The sequence below is a fragment of the Accipiter gentilis genome, chromosome W (assembly GCF_929443795.1).
Source record: "Accipiter gentilis chromosome W, bAccGen1.1, whole genome shotgun sequence".
NCBI lineage: Eukaryota > Metazoa > Chordata > Aves > Accipitriformes > Accipitridae > Astur > Astur gentilis.
In genome coordinates this window covers 32,269,505-32,287,393 of record NC_064918.1, presented here as the reverse complement: position 1 = coordinate 32,287,393, position 17,889 = coordinate 32,269,505, and the positions used below count along the sequence as shown (strand labels likewise).

The window sequence follows — 17,889 nt, the reverse complement described above, 5'->3', positions numbered from 1 at the left end:
CTCAGTTTCAAAAGTCCATCCTGTAGTCATTTGGATAATTCTCACAATAATACCCTTGATATGGCATATAGACACTATAGATACAATGACATGCATTGGCAGGTTATTTAGCAGTTAAATATCATACAGCCCAATTCACTGGCTATTCTCTCCCAGAATCAAATCTCCCTGAGGTACACATCGAACCTCCCCATCCTTCTGCATCACCCACCAGGTGTACCCAGGTCCTTGAGCAAAAACAACCCCTTGAATGGGTTTGCTTCTGCTTGAGGGAGGACTAACCCAGACTGTCTTCCCTAACATACTCCTCATGCGCACTACAGGGACTTTATCCCCTTCTACAGTATGTGGAACTCTTGGTTGGGCGGGGCCAGCCCGATTGGCGGATCCTCTAGTATTAACTAACCAGGTGGCTTTTGTTAAATGTGTATCCCAATGCTTGAAAGTTCCACCCCCCATCGCTCTCAATGTAGTTTTCAGCAGTCCATTGTACTGTTCAATTTTTCCGGAGGCTGGAGCGTGATAAGGGATGTGATACACCCACTCAATGCCATGTTCTTTGGCCCAGGTGTCTACGAGGTTGTTTCAGAAGTGAGTCCCGTTGTCCGACTCGATTCTTTCTGGGGTGCCGTGTTGCCATAAAATTTTCTCTTCAAGGCCCAGGATAGTGTTCCTGGCAGTGGCATGGGACACAGGGTATGTTTCCAGCCATCCAGTGGTTGCTTCCACCATTGTAAGCACATGGCACTTGCCTTGGCGTGTTCGTGGGAGTGCGATATAGTCAATCTGCCAGGCCTCCCACTGTTTATATTTCAGCCATCGCCCTCCATGCGACAGGGGTTTTTGCCGCTTGGCTTGCTTAATTGCAGCACATGTTTCACATTCATGGATGACCTGTGCGATAGTGTCCATGGTCAAGTCCACCCCTCGATCTCGACCCCATCTATATGTTGCATCTCTTCCCTGATGGCCTGAGGTATCGTGGGCCCACTGAGCCATAAATAGCTCACCCCTACGTTGCCAGTCCAGGTCCACCTGAGACACTTCAATCTTGGCGGCCTGATCTGCCTGCTGGTTGTTTTGATGTTCTTCAGTGGCTCGACTCTTGGGTACATGAGCATCTACGTGACGTACTTTTACCACTAGCTTCTCTATCCGAACAGCGATATCTTGCCAGAGTGCGGCAGCCCAGATGGGTTTACCTCTGCGCTGCCAATTGCCCTTCTTCCATTGCTGTAGCCGCCCCCATAGGGCATTTGCCACCATCCATGAGTCAGTATAGAGATAGAGCACTGGCCACTTTTCTCTTTCAGCAATGTCTAACGCTAGCTGGATGGCTTTCACCTCTGCAAACTGACTCGATTCACCTTCTCCTTCAGCAGTTTCTGCGACTAGTCGTGTAGGACTCCATACAGCAGCCTTCCACCTTCGATGTTTTCCCACAATGCGACAGGACCCATCAGTGAACAGGGCATATTGCCTCTCATTTTCTGGCAGTTTATTATACAGCGGGGCTTCTTCGGCCCGTGTCACCTCTTTCTCTGGCGACATTCCAAAATCTGCCTTCTGGCCAGTCCGTGATCACTTCTAACATTCCTGGGTGACTGGGGTTTCCTATGCGAGCCCGTTGTGTGATCAGTGCGATCCACTTACTCCACGTGGCGTCAGTCGCGTGATGCGTAGAGGAAACTTTCCCTTTGAACATCCAGCCCAGCACTGGCAGTCGAGGTGCTAAGAAGAGCTGTGTTTCAGTACCAACCACTTCTGAGGCGGCTCGAACTCCTTCATATGCTGCCAAGATCTCTTTTTCAGTTGGAGTATAGCGAGCCTCGGATCCTCGATATCCCCGACTCCAGAACCCCAGAGGTCGGCCTCGGGTCTCCCCAGGTGCTTTCTGCCAGAGGCTCCAGGTAGGGCCATTCTCCCCAGCTGCAGTGTAGAGCATATTTTTAATATCTTGTCCTGTCCGGACTGGCCCAAGAGCTACTGCGTGAACAATCTCCTGCTTAATCTGTTCAAAGGCTTGTCGTTGCTCAGGCCCCCATTTAAAATCGTTCTTCTTCCTAGTAACTTGGTAGAGAGGGCTTACAATTTGACTGTAATTTGGAATATGCATTCTCCAAAAACCCACAACACCTAAGAAAGCCTGTGTTTCCTTTTTATTAGTCGGTGAGGACATAGCTGCTATTTTGTTGATGACGTCCACAGGGATCTGACGACGCCCATCTTGCCATTTTACTCCTAAGAACTGGATCTCCTGCGCAGGTCCCTTGACCTTACTTTCTTTTATGGCAAAACCAGCCTTCTAAAGGATTTGGATTATTTTCTTCCCTTTCTCAAAAACTTCTTCTGCCGTGTTGCCCCATACGATGATGTCATCAATATATTGCAGGTGCTCTGGAGCTTCACCTTTTTCTAGTGCAGCCTGGATCAGTCCATGACAAATGGTGGGGCTGTGTTTCCACCCCTGGGGCAGTCGATTCCAGGTGTACTGGACGCCCCTCCAAGTGAAAGCAAACTGAGGCCTGCACTCCGCTGCCAAAGGAATGGAGAAAAATGCATTAGCAATGTCAATTGTGGCATACCACTTAGCTGCCTTTGATTCCAGTTCATATTGAAGCTCTAACATATCTGGCACAGCAGCGCTCAGCGGTGGCGTGACTTCATTCAGCCCACAATAATCTACTGTTAGTCGCCATTCCCCATTGGATTTCTGCACGGGCCATATGGGACTATTAAAGGGTGAGTGAGTCTTGCTGATCACTCCTTGGCTCTCCAGTTGGCAAATCAGCTTATGGATGGGGATCAGGGAGTCTCGGTTGGTGCGATATTGTCGCCGGTGCACCGTCGTGGTAGCAATTGGCACCTGTTGTTCTTCAACCTTCAGCAACCCCACAACCGAAGGGTCTTGGGAGAGACCCGGCAGGGTAGACAGCGGTTCAATCTCCTCCGTCTCCAATGCAGCTATACCAAAGGCCCAACGGTACCCTTTTGGGTCCTTGAAATACCCCCTCCTGAGATAATCTATACCAAGGATGCATGGGGCCTCTGGGCCAGTCGCAATGGGGTGTTTATGCCACTCATTCCCGGTTAGCTCTTGGGATCTCCCTGTCACACCAGAGATACAGATGGGTTCTGCCCCTTTATAACTAGATGGCATTAGGGTACATTGTGCACCAGTGTCCACTAGAGCCTTATATTCCTGTGGGTCTGATGTGCCAGGCCATCGAATCCACACTGTCCAGTAGACTCGGTTGTCCCTCTCCTCCACCTGGCTGGAGGCAGGGCCCCTCTAATCCTGGTTAGAATATCCGTTACTCACTTTCTGCACACGTAAATCAGAAGTCCCTTCAAGGGGATCAGAAATGAGATCAGCCCATCTACTGCGTCTGGGGGACTGCTCACGGGAAACTGGAGCAGCAGTTTTCCAAGAAGAATTCTCTTTTCTGGTTGCTTTTTCTCGCAACTCCTGTACCCGTGCATCCAAGACTGAAGTGGGTTTTCCATCCCACTTCCTCATGTCCTCTCCATGGTCACGCAGGTAAAACCACAGGTTAGCCCGTCGTGTGTACTTTCTCTCTCCTCTCTCTTGGGCAGAGGAACGCTTACTCCCAATAACTGCGATGCGGGCCTGTACAGGTGAGGAGGAGGACAGATCCACTTTGAATTGCTGGAACTCCCGGGACAATTCCTCTACAGCTGAGACACAGGCCCGTAGGGAGGTAGAGAGACTCCCTTCGTATTGCCGGAGTTGGACAGCCAATTCATCCACCGTTTGTCCATAGCCTTCTCTCCAGGACATTACTGCCAATGAGTTGGCATAGGTTGGTGGTGCACTTCGTAGAAACTTCCGCCACATGGGTTGTGTGCATTGGACTTCATCTGGATCTGTGGGTGACTGCGCATTTTCTGGATCATTGTAAATCACCTCCAGCACGGCTAATTCTCTCAGGTACTGGATACCTCTCTCCATGGTGGTCCACTTGCCTTGGTGACATGTAACTTCATCCCTGAAGGGGTATCTTTCCTTTACACCTAACAGAAGTCGCCTCCAGAGGCTGAGGACTTGTGTTTTTCTCCCAATCGCCTTGTCGATGCCCCCTTCCCTAGACAGAGATCCCAACTGCTTGGCTTCCTTACCCTCTAATTCCACACTACTAGCCCCGCTATCCCAGCATCGGAGCAGCCAGGTAACAATGTACTCACCTGGGTGGTGGCTAAAATCTTTTCGCATGTCCCGCAACTCACTCATGGATAGAGATCGGGTAATTATTTCAGGTTCTGCCTCTTCCTCCTGTTCTCGCGATGACCCTGGTTCATCTTCATGTCTCGCTAAGCGAACTGATTTCTTTGTGTGTTTCTTTTTCTGTACAGGGGCGACTGATACTGGCACAGGTTGGTTCTCTGGTTTAGCTGCAGTGTCTGTCACCGGGGTAGGGGTAGTCATGGTACCTGTTGTCGTGGTAGGGACAGCCACGGTGCTTGTTGTCAGGGTAGGGGCAGCCACGGTGTCTGTTGTCAGGGTTTGGGTAGCCACGGTGCATGTTGTCCTGTTTTTCATCTTTTCCCCCTTTTCCCCCCGAGGGTGCTGCATAATATCAAGCAGTGTTTGGTAGATACTGGCCAGGGCCCAGCACAGTGTGGCGAGTTGTATGTCTTTGGAATAGCCACAGCATTTTTCTTTCAAATATTCTGTCACTTCATGAGGGTTCTGTAGTTGTTCGGGAGTGAACTTCCAAGCAACTGGAAGTGAGAAGTTCTCTAGATACCTGCCCATATCCTCCCACATGCCGTGCCACCCATGAATATCCAGCTTTGGGGCAGATCTCTGGGTGGTCCTCTTAAAGAGCCTTTTTGTAGCCCTAAACAAGACCTGAAACATATCAGGAGGCATAGCACTAACAGCACACTGGCTTGCGCATCCCAAGGATATTCAAAATTCTCGAAAGCTGTTGTAATTAGTCGGAAGGAGAAAAGGGAGGTGAACGGACGGGGGGAGGTATCCCCCCCTAATTTCCCCATGGATTGGGTGTAATTACCAATAAAATCCGACAGAAGGCGCCCAAAGTATGGAAATTATATCACTGCCTCATACAGATACCAGCTTAACCTCATGACCAGTGATGTAATCATTTCATAAGTCGACATTGCCCAGTACAGCAAAATGATAATCCCAATCACTCTCCCAGAGATGAGATACGCAACTACAGGCAATACATAGAGCATATAAGAGCTTACAAAACGCCACCATGTAAACAAATGAAACAACATTGTGACTAACATCTATATATCTAAGAAATGCGTTTGGCAAATTTGTTTCAACATGCTCTGGCCAGATCTGTCGTTATCTCAACCCTTCTGCCCCACGTTGGGCGCCAAAAAGGACTGTCTGGTTTCAGCCCGGCCGGTAACAAAGGACCACGCAGCCGCTCGCTCACTCCTCCGCCCCCCTCCGGTGGGATGGGGAGGAGACGGAGGAGAGAAAAGAAAAAGAAACTGGAACCTCGAGGGTTGAGATAAAGGCAGTTTACTGGGACAAACACAAAGAGATTACAACAACAACAACGGCACTAATGAAAAAAAAAAAGTATACTAAAAGAGTGATGCACAGTGCAACTGCTCACCACCCGGGACCCGACGCTCCGCCACTTCCCCCACCGAAAACAGAGACCACCCCCCGGCCCGCTCCCCATTTATATACTGGGCAGGATGTCACATGGTATGGAATAGCTCCTTGGCTAGTTCAGGTCAGCTGCCCCGGCTATGCCCCCACCTCCCAGGTTCCTGTAAAAATTAACTCTATCCCAGCTGAACCCAGGACAAAAGGGTTATCCATCACTATTATGCTGGATAATAATAAATTTTGATTAAAACCAGTATGCCAGTATAGTCTAGGATGTTCCTGTATACTGTCTGAATTTGAGAATGAAATGTTTTGAAATGCTTATGTTCAAGTGTATTAGCTGTCTAGCTGTGACACTGTGCACAGTGTTTTGGCTTCTGGGGGACTATAGGTAAGCATAGTAGTTAATAAGTAGTTAATATATATCTAGAACTACCTGTTTTCAGAGAGAGGTTTTTTTAACCTTTCATTAGACGAAGCTTCAGGTAAGAGAGAAATGTATCTGTTGTAGGAAACTCAAATAAGTCCAGTATCTTAGTAGTGGAAAAAAGATGGATTTTTTTAATCGACGTTCTGAAGAAACAGTTATTTTACTGAAAGAACAAATACAGTCATCTGGAGATTTCTCACATAAGTTCTCCTGTGAAGAAAGTGAAGCATCAATTATTTATAAAAATAATAAATGCTGTCCTCTGTATACTTTGCTTTAAGGGAATCTTTGCAATTGCAAATAATGTCAGCAGTCGTGGCTGCTTTAGAATAAGTGAAAAATCTTCAAGTACTTTGTGTTGACATAAAAGACGACAAAAGATAGAAATCGTAGTTATAATCCAACAGTTAAAATAGCATATTCTTAAGTTTTCTGAAATGTGACTATCAGTGTTACAAGTCTAATAAGAAATTGGATGCTGTTTCTTTCTTCAAGATAGTAAAATTCTTCCTCTCTTACCTGCTAAAGTAGAAGAGAAGTTTATCACACAGATGGTAAGCAAGTTTAGTAAATTCTATAAGAAGCCAAGATTTTTATCAAAATTATCTGTAAATTATTTGTTGGAGCACTTGGTAGAGAAAAACGTGATTGTGGCCTATTGAGTTTGGATGTTCATCAGTCATCAACTTGTACAGTTTTCCTCATAGAGTGCAATTCCCATTTACTTCATGACATGTCAGCAATTGATAAGTGTCATTGTTTTTCTGTTAGCTTTTTTAAACTGACTAGTTCAATGACTGGTCAGAATTGGGATCTAAAAAGAATACTATGCCTGGATTGTATACCAAAATAAAGCTTGAATAACAGACCTCAGTAATCTTACTGATAGTATTTTTAACTTTTAACCTGTTACTGGTGACTTGGGATGCTGTGCCCCCCTCCAAGTAAGCAAGGAAATCTACTCTGAAATACTGTTTTCAACTGTGATTTCAAGTGATTTCTTAAAAAGAAAAGTATGTACCATGTGAATATTGTGGTTTTGTAGTAGCACTTGAATTTTATTTTTCCCTTAGCAATTGTCACATTGATATTGACTGTTAGCTTGACTTTGTCAGTGTATCCAGAGAAGTTTAAGTAAAGATCAGCTAAGCAATTGCAAGTCTTCTGCTGTCTCATGCAATAAATTGAGCCTAACAAAATAACTCTTTGGCAATCTTAACCAATGTCAACTCTAATACAGATTTACCACTTTGCATGGTTGTGTAATGAAGATATTGATTAATAACAATAACCTGGACTGTATTTCTATTGAGAAAAGCTTTGGAGCAAAGGAATTGCAGCAATGAGTTGATATTAGAATTCTAAAACAATGATAAGGTATGCATGATTTCTAAGGAAAAATATGATTGCTTCTCTTTTTGTAGCAGTAGTGGATACCTCCAGTGGATCATTGATGTAGCTATCAAGGGTAGCAAAACCAATAGACAGCTGTGTCTCTGACTGTGAAAGGTGGGCACATAGACGTGGTCACTATGTTTGGTCTAAATAGTTGGTTTAAAAAACTGATAGGGAGCCAATAGACAAAGCCATTGCAGAGATGTCGTGGTTTCAGTCCAGCTGGTAACAAAGCACCACGCAGCCACTCGCTCACTCCCCCTGCCCTGGCCACGGTGGGATGAGGAGAAAATATAATGAAAGGCTCGTGGGTTGAGACAAGGACAGGGAGGGGTCACTCCCCACTTATGGTCATGGGCAAAAGACAGGCTCAACTTGAGGAAGAAACAAAATTAATTTAATTTACTACAAATCAAATAAAATCAAACCAAGGATATTAGGAAGTAAAACCAAACCTTAGAACACCTTCCCCCCACCCCTCCCTCCTTCCCGGCTCAACTCCACTCCCAGTTCTCTCTACCTCCTCCCCCCAGAAGCGCAGGGGAACAGGGGATGGGGGTTGGGGTCAGCTCGCCACACATTGTCTCTGCCTCTCCTTCCTCCTCAGGGGGAGGACTCCTCACTCATCCCCTGCTCCACCGTGGGGTCCCTCCCACAGGAGACAGTCCTTCACGAACTTCTCCAACGTGAGTCCTTTCCACAGGCTTCAGTTCCTCACAAACTTCCCTGGTGTGGGTCCTTTCCGTGGGCCGATCTTCAGTCACACACTGCTCCAGCACGGGCTTTCCCATGGAGTCATGGCCATCTCTGGGGGCCTCTGCTCCACCGTTCACCTCCATGGGCTGCAGGGAGACAGCCTGCCATCTCACCACAGGCTGCAGTGATACTGAAATTCACAGCCTGTAAAGGAATACTCTCTAAGACTCGTTTTGGAGTTTTAGAAAGCAGGCATTCTTTATTGCAGCGCTGGATGCACGGGGGATAATTCCACCTAGCGTGCATGCCACAGCTTCAGCACAAACAGGTTATATGGAGTAACTAATTACATATTAATCAGATTAGTATACATATACATAAAAATTATTGTAACTGATTATCATAGTACTGCTCACATCCGATCATGCGCAATGGTTTTTCATTTGACTCAAAGAGCTGCTTTTGCGACCACCGACCCATTTGAAATTCTGTTGGCTGACCTTCAAGTCTTTGTTTGTCATCCTTGTTCTTTGATCTTGGAGCTTCATATGGTTTCAGTCACATATGGTCACTTTCAACATTGTTCTCATCTAATGTACAGGAACATCCAGTCATAAGAGCAAAGAACTGCAAAATTTATGAGTAACTACCTCTACTAGTTAATTACTTGGCTACACTTTTGTCTATTGTTTCAATCACAGTGTTAGTATAAGATTTCTAATAATTATTTACCAAATCTAACTTTTACAGTCACCTAGCAACAAACCAGTTTCCACAGCTGGTACAAAATATTAAAACCATCAAAATACTTAGACATACCATACAGCATGTATGGACATATGCTATCAGCAGGGGCATCAATCTCCTCAGGCACCCCTCCTCCCCCTCCTTCTTCACTGACCTCGGTATCTGCATAGGTGTTCTTCTCACATTCCAATCCCCCTACTCCCTGCCAGTTCCCCTTCTTAAATATGTTATCCCAGAGATGCTACCACTGTCACTGATTGGGTCGGCCTGGGCTAGAGGCGGGTCCGACTTGGAGCCAGGGGAGCTTCTAGCAGCTTCTCACAGGAGCCACCCCTGCAGCTCCCTCCCCCGCTACCAAAAAACCCACACCACACAAACCCATAACAAGAGAATACAAAGAGAAAGTATTCATTACTATTAATAATTTGAAAAACAAATTTGAAATTAGTTAAGTTCTTCATTTTGCTACTTCAATTCAAACAAGTACTACAGAAAGGATACTTATTTAAGTAAGGCAAGAGCGTTCAGGCAAATAAAAGGAGTTAGAATAGAACAGAGGAGTTAGTCATCATCTTCTGTATCAGCAGCACTGGTTCCCTCCCTGTCCCAAGAAGGAGCACTAAGTAGAAGAAAGTTGACACATAAGTAGAAATGCATAACAGCAAGGCAGGTGGGTGCTAGAAGTTATTCAGAAGTCATGCATTAACGTTTAATAGTGAAGAATAAATTGGGCCTAAAAGCAAAAGATTACTATAAATAAGGGAGTGGAGCCTGGATCATAGGCATGTAGTTTGTGACTTACAGGTGTCATCTTCAATGAAGAACTGAGAGTTTTTTCACCTCACTCTTCCAACCCTTCAGCAAGTGCATCTTAAAGACAAATTTAGAATGGATACTGGAGTCAAAATCAACTTAAAAATTGATTCTCTTATTCCATTGAGAAAGGCAAACTGCTACTTCTGTAAATGATGTTTCCTGATGTTTCGGGGGGGTTGTGTGTCTGTGTGTTTTTGTCACTCAGTACAGCTGCCTCCAATTTAAGGTCCTCCACCAATGTGTGTTCATTGAGGCTGATAACATTAATTGCATTGGGGAGGGGAAGAGATTTCTGATGACTTTTCAGTGCATCAGGAATTTCATAACTGTACTGGGTCTGGGCTGGGATGAAGGTAACTTTCTTCACAGCAGCCCATATGGTGCTGTGCTTTGGATTTATGACTAAAATAGTGTTGATAACACACCAATGTTTTGGATATTGCTGAACAGTGTTTGCAGTGTTAAGGCTTTCCCTTTTTCCCACTCTGCCCCAGCCCAGCGAGTAGGCTGGGGGTGGGCAAGAGGTGGGGAGGTGACACAGCTGGGACAGCTGACCTGAATTGACCAAAGAGATATTCTATGCCATATAATGTCATGCTCAGCAATAAAAAATGGGGGTTTGGTCTTTCCAAAGTAGCTGTTGCTCAGAGACTGCCTGGGCATTGGTCTGTTTGTGGGAGGTGTGGTCCGAACAGTAATGGAGTCTGACAACATGTTATAAAACAAAGTTTTATTGAGGCAGTAAGAAAGAGGAGCAATGACGCACCTATATGGCGAGTCACCCAATCACTGATAGCAAACAGGATCATAAGCGATGCCATGGCTCCGGTGGACTGCCAGGGACACTTGCTGTCTGGGTCATCTGGCAGCAACAGCCAATCGTGCAAATGCCTTTTGAATATGGGTAAGAGTCGCACCACCCCTTGGCTTCACCAGTGGCAGTGTGATTTGAGAGAATCATACCTTACATGGAATGTGGGTGGCATCCTGCCTTACACTGACGATGTTCATAAAAGGGCAGGGTGTCAGGGTCAGGGAGTCAGCAGCCTGTCTATGCTGCCAATATTGGTCAAGGGGCAGGGTGTCAGGAGGTGGCAGGTAGACTCCTTTTACATTGTTATTTCTTTTCTTTTTTTTCTTATCCCCTCTTTACTTCTCCTATTATACTGTCATTATCTTGACCTATGAGTTTTCTCATTTTTGTTCTTCCTTTACTCTCCCCTGTCCTGCTGGGAGAGGGGGGAGTGAGCAAGTGGCTGTGTGGGTGCTTGGCTGGCTGGGGTCAGCCTACTACAATAATAAATCCATTTTTATAAAAGTCAGAAAAGCAGATTAATCTCTCCAGTGAGAATTCCAAAAAAGGGATGAGTTTAGTTATTAACAAACATGAATCAGGCAAAGCATTGGATAGAGTTTTGAGGATGTTGTGCTTGTTAATTTCTTGCACTGATCCAGTGATCTGGGCATATTTCTGCAGAACACAGCCAGTATTACAAGAAAATTGTCAGTTGAGAAGTCTAAACTTCCTATTCTTTACATTTCTTTACTTCCACCATCATGGAAAAGGTCTACTAGGTGCTTAACAAGGCAGGTTATTGTAGAAACAAAGACAAAACTAGGACAGTAGTTTATGGTGAGGGGCAGTTTCAGAGGGATTATTAGTTCAGAGAAAGAGCCATAAGATTTGTTGGCAATGAAAGAAGAAGTGGAAGAAAATCACTTGATCATCACATGATAGAACAGCCATCCCTTGTGTTAACTTGCTAGGAAGGATCAGGAGCTCTTTTGATCTTGAAACTATGTTGGTTTTGCTTTTTTTTTTTTTCTAGGATAAGATGTTATTCCAAGTGTATGAGGGCCATCTGTATGAAACCATGTAGCAGAACTTCTCTGTAATAAAGCTACAGAAAGAGACTGTGGAAAAGGGTATTTAGAGGGAGATATTGACACCTTCAGAAGCTTTTCACCAATGTAGAACATGATAAAATGTGGTATAAACATGATGCAAGCAAGCAAGAGGATTTTTACCTACAGATACTGGTGTCACTAAATAAAAATCCTGAAGGACACTTTTTTCTTTTTATCTTAAAATCATCATCTTTGAAATTCAGGTTAAAGTACTAATTAATTGGATTCTCCAGTGCTAAGTTTATTTTATCTGAAAATATCAACCTTCATTTTGGAGCTGAAAGTTTCTTTTATTCCTAATCATAGAATCATTTAGGTTGGAAAAGGCCTTTAAGATCATCGAGTCCAACCATCAACCATGCCCACTAAACCATGTCCTGAAGTGCCATGTCTACATGCTTTTTGAATACCTCCAGGGATGGTGACACCACCACTTCCCTGAGCAGCCTGTTCCAATGCCTGACAACCCTTTCAGTAAAGAAATTGTTCCTAATATCCAATCTAAACCTCCCCTGGTGCAACTTGAGGCCATTTCCTCTCATCCTATCACTAGTTACTTGACAGAAGAGACCAGTACCCACCTCACTACAACCCCCCTTCAGGTAGTTGTAGAGAGCAACAAGGTCTCCCCTCAGCCTCCTTTTCTCCAGACTAAACAGCCCCAATTCCCTCAGCCGCTCCTCATAAGACTTGTGCTCCAGGCCCCTCGCCAGCTTCGTTGCCCTTCCCTGGACACACTCCAGCACCTCAATGTCTTTCCTGTAGTGAGGGGCCCAAAACTGAACACAGTACTCGAGGTGCGGCCTCACCAGTGCCGAGTACAGGGGAACAATCACTTCCCTGCTCCTGCTGGCCGCACTATTTCTGATACAGGCTAGGATGCCATTGGCCTTCTTGGCCACCTGGGCACACTGCTGGCTCATATTCAGCTGGCTGTCAACAGCACCCTCAGGTCTTTTTCTGCCAGGCAGCTTTCCAGCCACTCTTCCCAAAGCCTGTAGCACTACATGGGGTGGTTGTGACCGAAGTGCAGGACCCAGCACTTGGCCTTGTAGAACCTCATACAATTGGCCTCAGCCCATCAATCCAGCCTGTCCAGATCCCTCTGTAGACCCTTTCTACCCTCGAACAGATCAACCCTCCCTCCCAACTTGGTGTTGTCTGCAAACTTACTGAGGGTGCACTCGATCCCCTCATCCAGATCATTAATAAAGATATTAAAGAGAACTGGCCCCAGTACTGAGCCCTGGGGAACACCACTTGTGACCGGCCACCAACTGGATTTAACTCCATTCACCACAACCCTCTGGGCTCGTCTGTCCAGCCAGTTTTTCACCCAGCGAAGTGTATGCTTGTCTAAACCATGAGCCACCAGCTTCTCAAGGAGTATGCTGTGAGAGACAAAGTCAAAGGCCTTAATAAAGTCCAGGTAGACAACATCCACAGCCTTCCCCTCATCCACTAGGCGGGTCACCTGGTCATAGAAGGAGATCAGGTTGGTCAAGCAGGACCTGCCTTTCATGAACCCACGCTGGCTTGGCCTGATCCCCTGGTTGTCCTGCATATGCCAGGTGAGCGCACTCAAGATGAACCGCTCCATAATGTTCCCCGGTATTGAGGTCAGGCTGACAGCCCTGTAGTTCCCTGGATCCTCCTTCTGACCCTTCTTGTAAATGGGCATCACATTGGCAAGCCTCCAGTCATCTGGGACCTCCCCTGTTGACCAGGACTGCTGATAAATGATGGAGAGTGGCTTGGCAAGCTCCTCTGCCAGCTCCCTCAGTACTCTCAGATGGATCCCATCTGGTCCCATAGACTTGTGAGTGTCCAGGTGGTGTAGCAGGTCACTAACTATTTCCTCCTGGATTATGGGGTGTATATTCTGCTCTCTGCCCCTGTCTTCCAGCTCAGGGGGCTGAGTACCCTGAGGATAACTGGTCTCATTATTAAAGACTGAGGCAAAGAAGGCATTAAGTACCTCAGCCTTTTCCTCATCTCTGGTGACAATGATGTAGACTTCACTTGAACCTTCGAATGTGAAGGCTACCATTCCCTCTGATTAAAACGGGGAAGAAATGCAGTAAAATTAACATGCCTGTATACCATCAAAACTGTTGATTGTTCTAGGGAATGCAGTACTTTAAAAGGAAAGAGTTAAGATTGGACACAAAGCAAAATGCTTATGGATTGGATATGAATGGGCTGTCTGGCTAAAAATGTGCCGCTTGTGATGTTTCTAGCAGATAGAATTGCTATAGATTATTACCTGGATAAATTATCTTTTTCTTCATGGTGTGTTTTTTTTTTTCTTTACTGTAATGTTATTCATTTGTGTCAGTATTTCTTACCCATCTGTTGGTATCAGTGGAATAGAATAATTCTGTTTTATACAGCAGAGTACTAACTTTTCTTCTTTCTTTCATCTCTGGAGACTGTTTAGTATCTCAATATCTTTGGTTACTTACTTTCTTTATCAACTCCACTGGACTTGGTAGATAAACAAGATGGTATATATTTTCATTTGTGTCATCTACTTATCTACTAAAAAAATCTTATTTACATAAGATTTACATATTCTTAGTCAATTAATGACTAAGTGTTAAACAGTGTAGCATTGCTTGTGTGTGTTATTATGTGCAGAATATAAAAGCAGGACTCTTATATCCCCAGTGGAGGGATATATTTCGGGGGTTTGGGGGGATTGGTTGGGTAACTTCCCTTTTTTTTGCCACACATTACACTCAGTCCCTCCCAATCCCTTTGGCGAGGCAACAGGCAGCACAGGAAGTTGGGGTCAGTGCATACTTGTTTGGTTTTGCTGCTCATTTCTTCTTACTTACTCATTTCCTTTGCTCCAGAGTGAGTATTCTACAGGCTACAGGCCACAGTCCCTTTTGGGGTGTCCCTGCTCCGGTGTGACTTATTCATGGGCTGCAATCCTCTCAGAGGTACCTCCTTCAGCATGGAGCACCTCCTTCCAAGAGTGCATCTCTAGCCATGTCCTCAACAATGTCATCTTCCATGTGTCTCCTCTGTTTCACTTCTCCAAATGCATCTCTTCACATTTCCCCTCATGTGTCCCCTTATGTGTGTCTTACTGTTTCTCCTCTCATGTCTCCTTTTTGTGCCTCCTCAAATCTACATCTTCCCTTTTGTGTCTCCTTTAGTGCATCCTCACATGCCATCTCCTGCCTCTAGTAGCTGCTGCTCTTTCTTAAATATGTTTGAGCAGAGGTGCCATGTGCTCCTCTGACTGGTTGAAGTTTTGGCACAAGGTAGGTTGTTCACATCCGTTTCAGAGCTGGCTGGAACTAGCTGTGATTGGCACAGGGCAGTTCATGGCTTCTTCCCACACAGAGCACCCCTGCAGTCCCCTGCTACCCAAACCCTACCAATTATGCCCAATACACCATTTTTTAATGCTTCTATGCTAAGTTTTTGATTGTTGATTTGGTCCCTTGGTTTGATTATAAAGAAAAAGCATTTTTGTCCTGGTTTCAGCTGGGATACAATTAATTTTCTTTCTAGTAGCTGGTATAGTGTTATGTTTTGGATTTAGTATGAGAAGAATGTTGATAACACACTGATGTTTTCAGTTGTTGCTAAGTAGTGTTTAGACTAAGTCAAGGATTTTTCTGCTTCTCATGCCCAGCCAACAAGAAGGCTGGAGGGGCACAGGAAGTTGGGAGGGGACACAGCCATGACAGCTGGCCCAAAGTGGCCAAAGGGGTATTCCATACCATGTGACATCATGCCTAGTATATAAACTGGGGGGAGTGGGGGTGGGGGGATCGCCGCTCGGGGACTAACTGGGCATCAGTTAGTGGGTGGTGAGCAACTGCATTGTGCATCACTTGTTTTGTGTATTCCAATCTTTTTATTATTATTATTGTCATTTTATTATTGTTATTATTATCATTATTAGTTTCTTCCTTTCTGTTCTATTAAACTGTTCTTATCTCAACCCAGGAGTTTTACTTTCCCCCCCCCCCCCAATTCTCTCCCCCATCCCACTGGGTGGGGGGAAGTGAGTGAGCGGCTGCATGGTGCTTAGTTGCTGCCTGGGGTTAAACCACGACAGATGTTAATTCTCATGATCTGAACTTTAGAACTTTTGAGAAGAGAACATAAATTTTTACAGTTGCATTAGGAACAATACTGAGGTGACTTCCCAACAGCGGAAGAAAGTATGATTGTTTTAGACTTGCTTAGTGATTACCCTCTTACAGCTCTCTTTCAGAGATTTGCTGGCATCATACTTTCTCTAGATGTTTCTAGCTATTATTTAATCTGGCATTGAGGTGCTGTAAAGAGAATTGTTGTTGGCACTTTTCTGACTATTGTTCTGTGTGAATTACTTTGAATAGATTGTTTATCAGCTTTTAGTCCTTCTGTCCTTCATGAAGACCAGATGGGACACTCACATTTAACTTAATTGCATTTCAAAGAGCCTTCCAAAAATGAATGTCCAATGAGCTAAATAAAAGTGTAGGTAATCCATGACTTCTGTCAAGAAGAAAGTGAAGGTAGACTGTTGATCTCTGCATCAGTCATTGCTGCTGTAGCTAAGAAAAGCTTTTTAGTCACTGTTGAAATATAGGACTCCAAGGGTGAACTGAAGTGGTGCTGAACCCTAAATTTTACATTTTTTCCTCAACTGATGCCTTCCTTGTTGAATATTGCATATGCAGTGTTAACCATCCAGTTCCTCCAAGTACATGTCTCCTTGTGGGCATTTCCATGTTGTTTTTCATCTTGTTTTTCAGACTAGGTTTTTTTACAATGAAAATATAAGGCCAGGAACTGACATAATCATGGCATTGCAGCCTTGAAGCAGCTGAAAATGTTTGTGACCTACCATGGCCTTTAAGGATGATAAGACGAGACAGCTAAGAAAGTCCTCTTGGTCTTCTTTGCCAGTGAGGCACAGATAATTATGTTCACTTGGTGTCTCTCTGGAGTATAGAGCAGTAAATTTAATAGTGTTCGGCAGCAACATGTGATAGTTTAAGTCCAGAAATTAGGATTACTTTTTGTGAAACCAAAGTCTGGAGATTGACTACTACATTGACTCTCAAGAGCCCTTTCAAAAAATGCCATTCTTTTTCGGACTGTAGTGACTATTTTTCATCTGAAATATGAGTCTTTCCTTATGTTGGCATATTGCTTTAATACCACTTATTTTTAATGCCTTATCTCTCTTCAGTTCTGATCATAACACTGTCCTAAATCTGTGTTGTAGAATGGAAAATATGACTTCAGTGAGCATTAGGAAATGTTACCCTTTTAGATAATATTTTCTCTGAATTGGGGGGCAAGAGGAAGGGAATGTTAGTTGTCATGAATAAGTAGCTCACGGAAGATGTGCAAGAGAGGAAGGAGGTTTATAGCAACAGCAATATGCTATACAAGCAATAGGTATTCTCTTTTTCTGTGTCTATCTTGATTGCTTCATCAGAGTGCAGAAGATGGAAAATCCTTTAAAGAAAGGTAATGGCAAATCTTTTTGTGAAGAATTGCCATGAAGAAATATTTGGAAAAACTGTGACGTTTGATAGAAAGTATAACAGATAAGTATGTTCTCAGTAGCAAATACTTAATTCCAGTGCTGCTTTTAACATTTTTGAGTGTATGAAGGCAGAATATTTGTTCATTCTCACGCTTTCCTGTTTGAGTGTTGCAGCCAGCATCTAGCAGTGGGCCCCTCACTACAGGAAAGACATTGAGGTGTTGGAGCGTGTCCAGAGAAGGGCAACCAAGTTGGCGAGGGGCCTGGAGCACAAGTCTTATGAGGAGTGGCTGAGGGAACTGGTGTTGTTTTGTGTGGAGAAAAGGAGGCTGAGGGGAGACCTTATCGCTCTCTACAACTACCTGAAAGGGGATTGTAGTGAGGTGGGTACTGGTCTCTTCTGTCAGGTGGCTGGCGATAGGATGAGAGGAAATGGCCTCAAGTTGCGGCAAGGGAGGTTTAGATTGGATATTAGGAACAATTTCTTTACTGAAAGGGTTGTCAGGCATTGGAACGGGCTGCTCAGGGAAGTGGTGGAGTCACCATCCCTGGAGGTATTCAAAAAATGCGTAGATGTGGCACTTCAGGACATGGTTTAGTGGGCATGGTTGATGGTTGGACTCGATGATCTTGAAGGTCTTTTCCAACCTAAATGATTCTATGATTCTATGATTGTAATTCTTGATGTGGGGAAAAAAACCCCTTTAATTTTACTAATGTTTTCAAGTGTTGCAAACATGGTAGCTTCTCCTGAGAGTTTAAGCC

The 17,889-nt window shown here is 44.6% G+C and overlaps 4 protein-coding genes across 20 annotated transcripts in view; 1 reads left to right on the top strand and 3 right to left on the bottom strand.

Annotated features, from left to right (window-relative positions):
• Nucleotides 1-17,889, bottom strand: part of LOC126035473 (uncharacterized) — a 309,976-nt gene that overhangs the window by 75,272 nt on the left and 216,815 nt on the right. Inside the window, exon 2 of one of the 2 annotated variants that reach the window (XR_007504945.1) lies at nucleotides 2,168-2,409. The exons of the other annotated variant lie outside the window; for it this stretch is intronic. The gene's annotated coding sequence lies outside the window, so the exon portion shown is untranslated. Of the gene's footprint in view, nucleotides 1-2,167; nucleotides 2,410-17,889 lie in introns of those variants that run through there. 2 annotated transcript variants of the gene reach the window in all.
• Nucleotides 1-17,889, top strand: part of LOC126035447 (protein Hook homolog 3-like) — a 144,873-nt gene that overhangs the window by 15,143 nt on the left and 111,841 nt on the right. The gene's annotated exons all lie outside the window — the stretch shown is intronic.
• Nucleotides 1-17,889, bottom strand: part of LOC126035460 (uncharacterized) — a 255,710-nt gene that overhangs the window by 202,276 nt on the left and 35,545 nt on the right. The window lies entirely within an intron of this gene.
• The window catches only part of LOC126035483 (uncharacterized), a 187,573-nt gene continuing 172,578 nt past the window's right edge, over nucleotides 2,895-17,889 (bottom strand). Inside the window, exon 2 of one of the 2 annotated variants that reach the window (XM_049794126.1) lies at nucleotides 2,895-4,141. In XM_049794126.1, the coding sequence (XP_049650083.1) occupies nucleotides 3,293-3,973 (681 nt within the window). In that variant the 5' untranslated portion in view covers nucleotides 3,974-4,141 and the 3' untranslated portion in view covers nucleotides 2,895-3,292. Of the gene's footprint in view, nucleotides 4,387-17,889 lie in introns of both variants that reach the window. The other variant, XM_049794125.1, reaches the window with a different exon arrangement.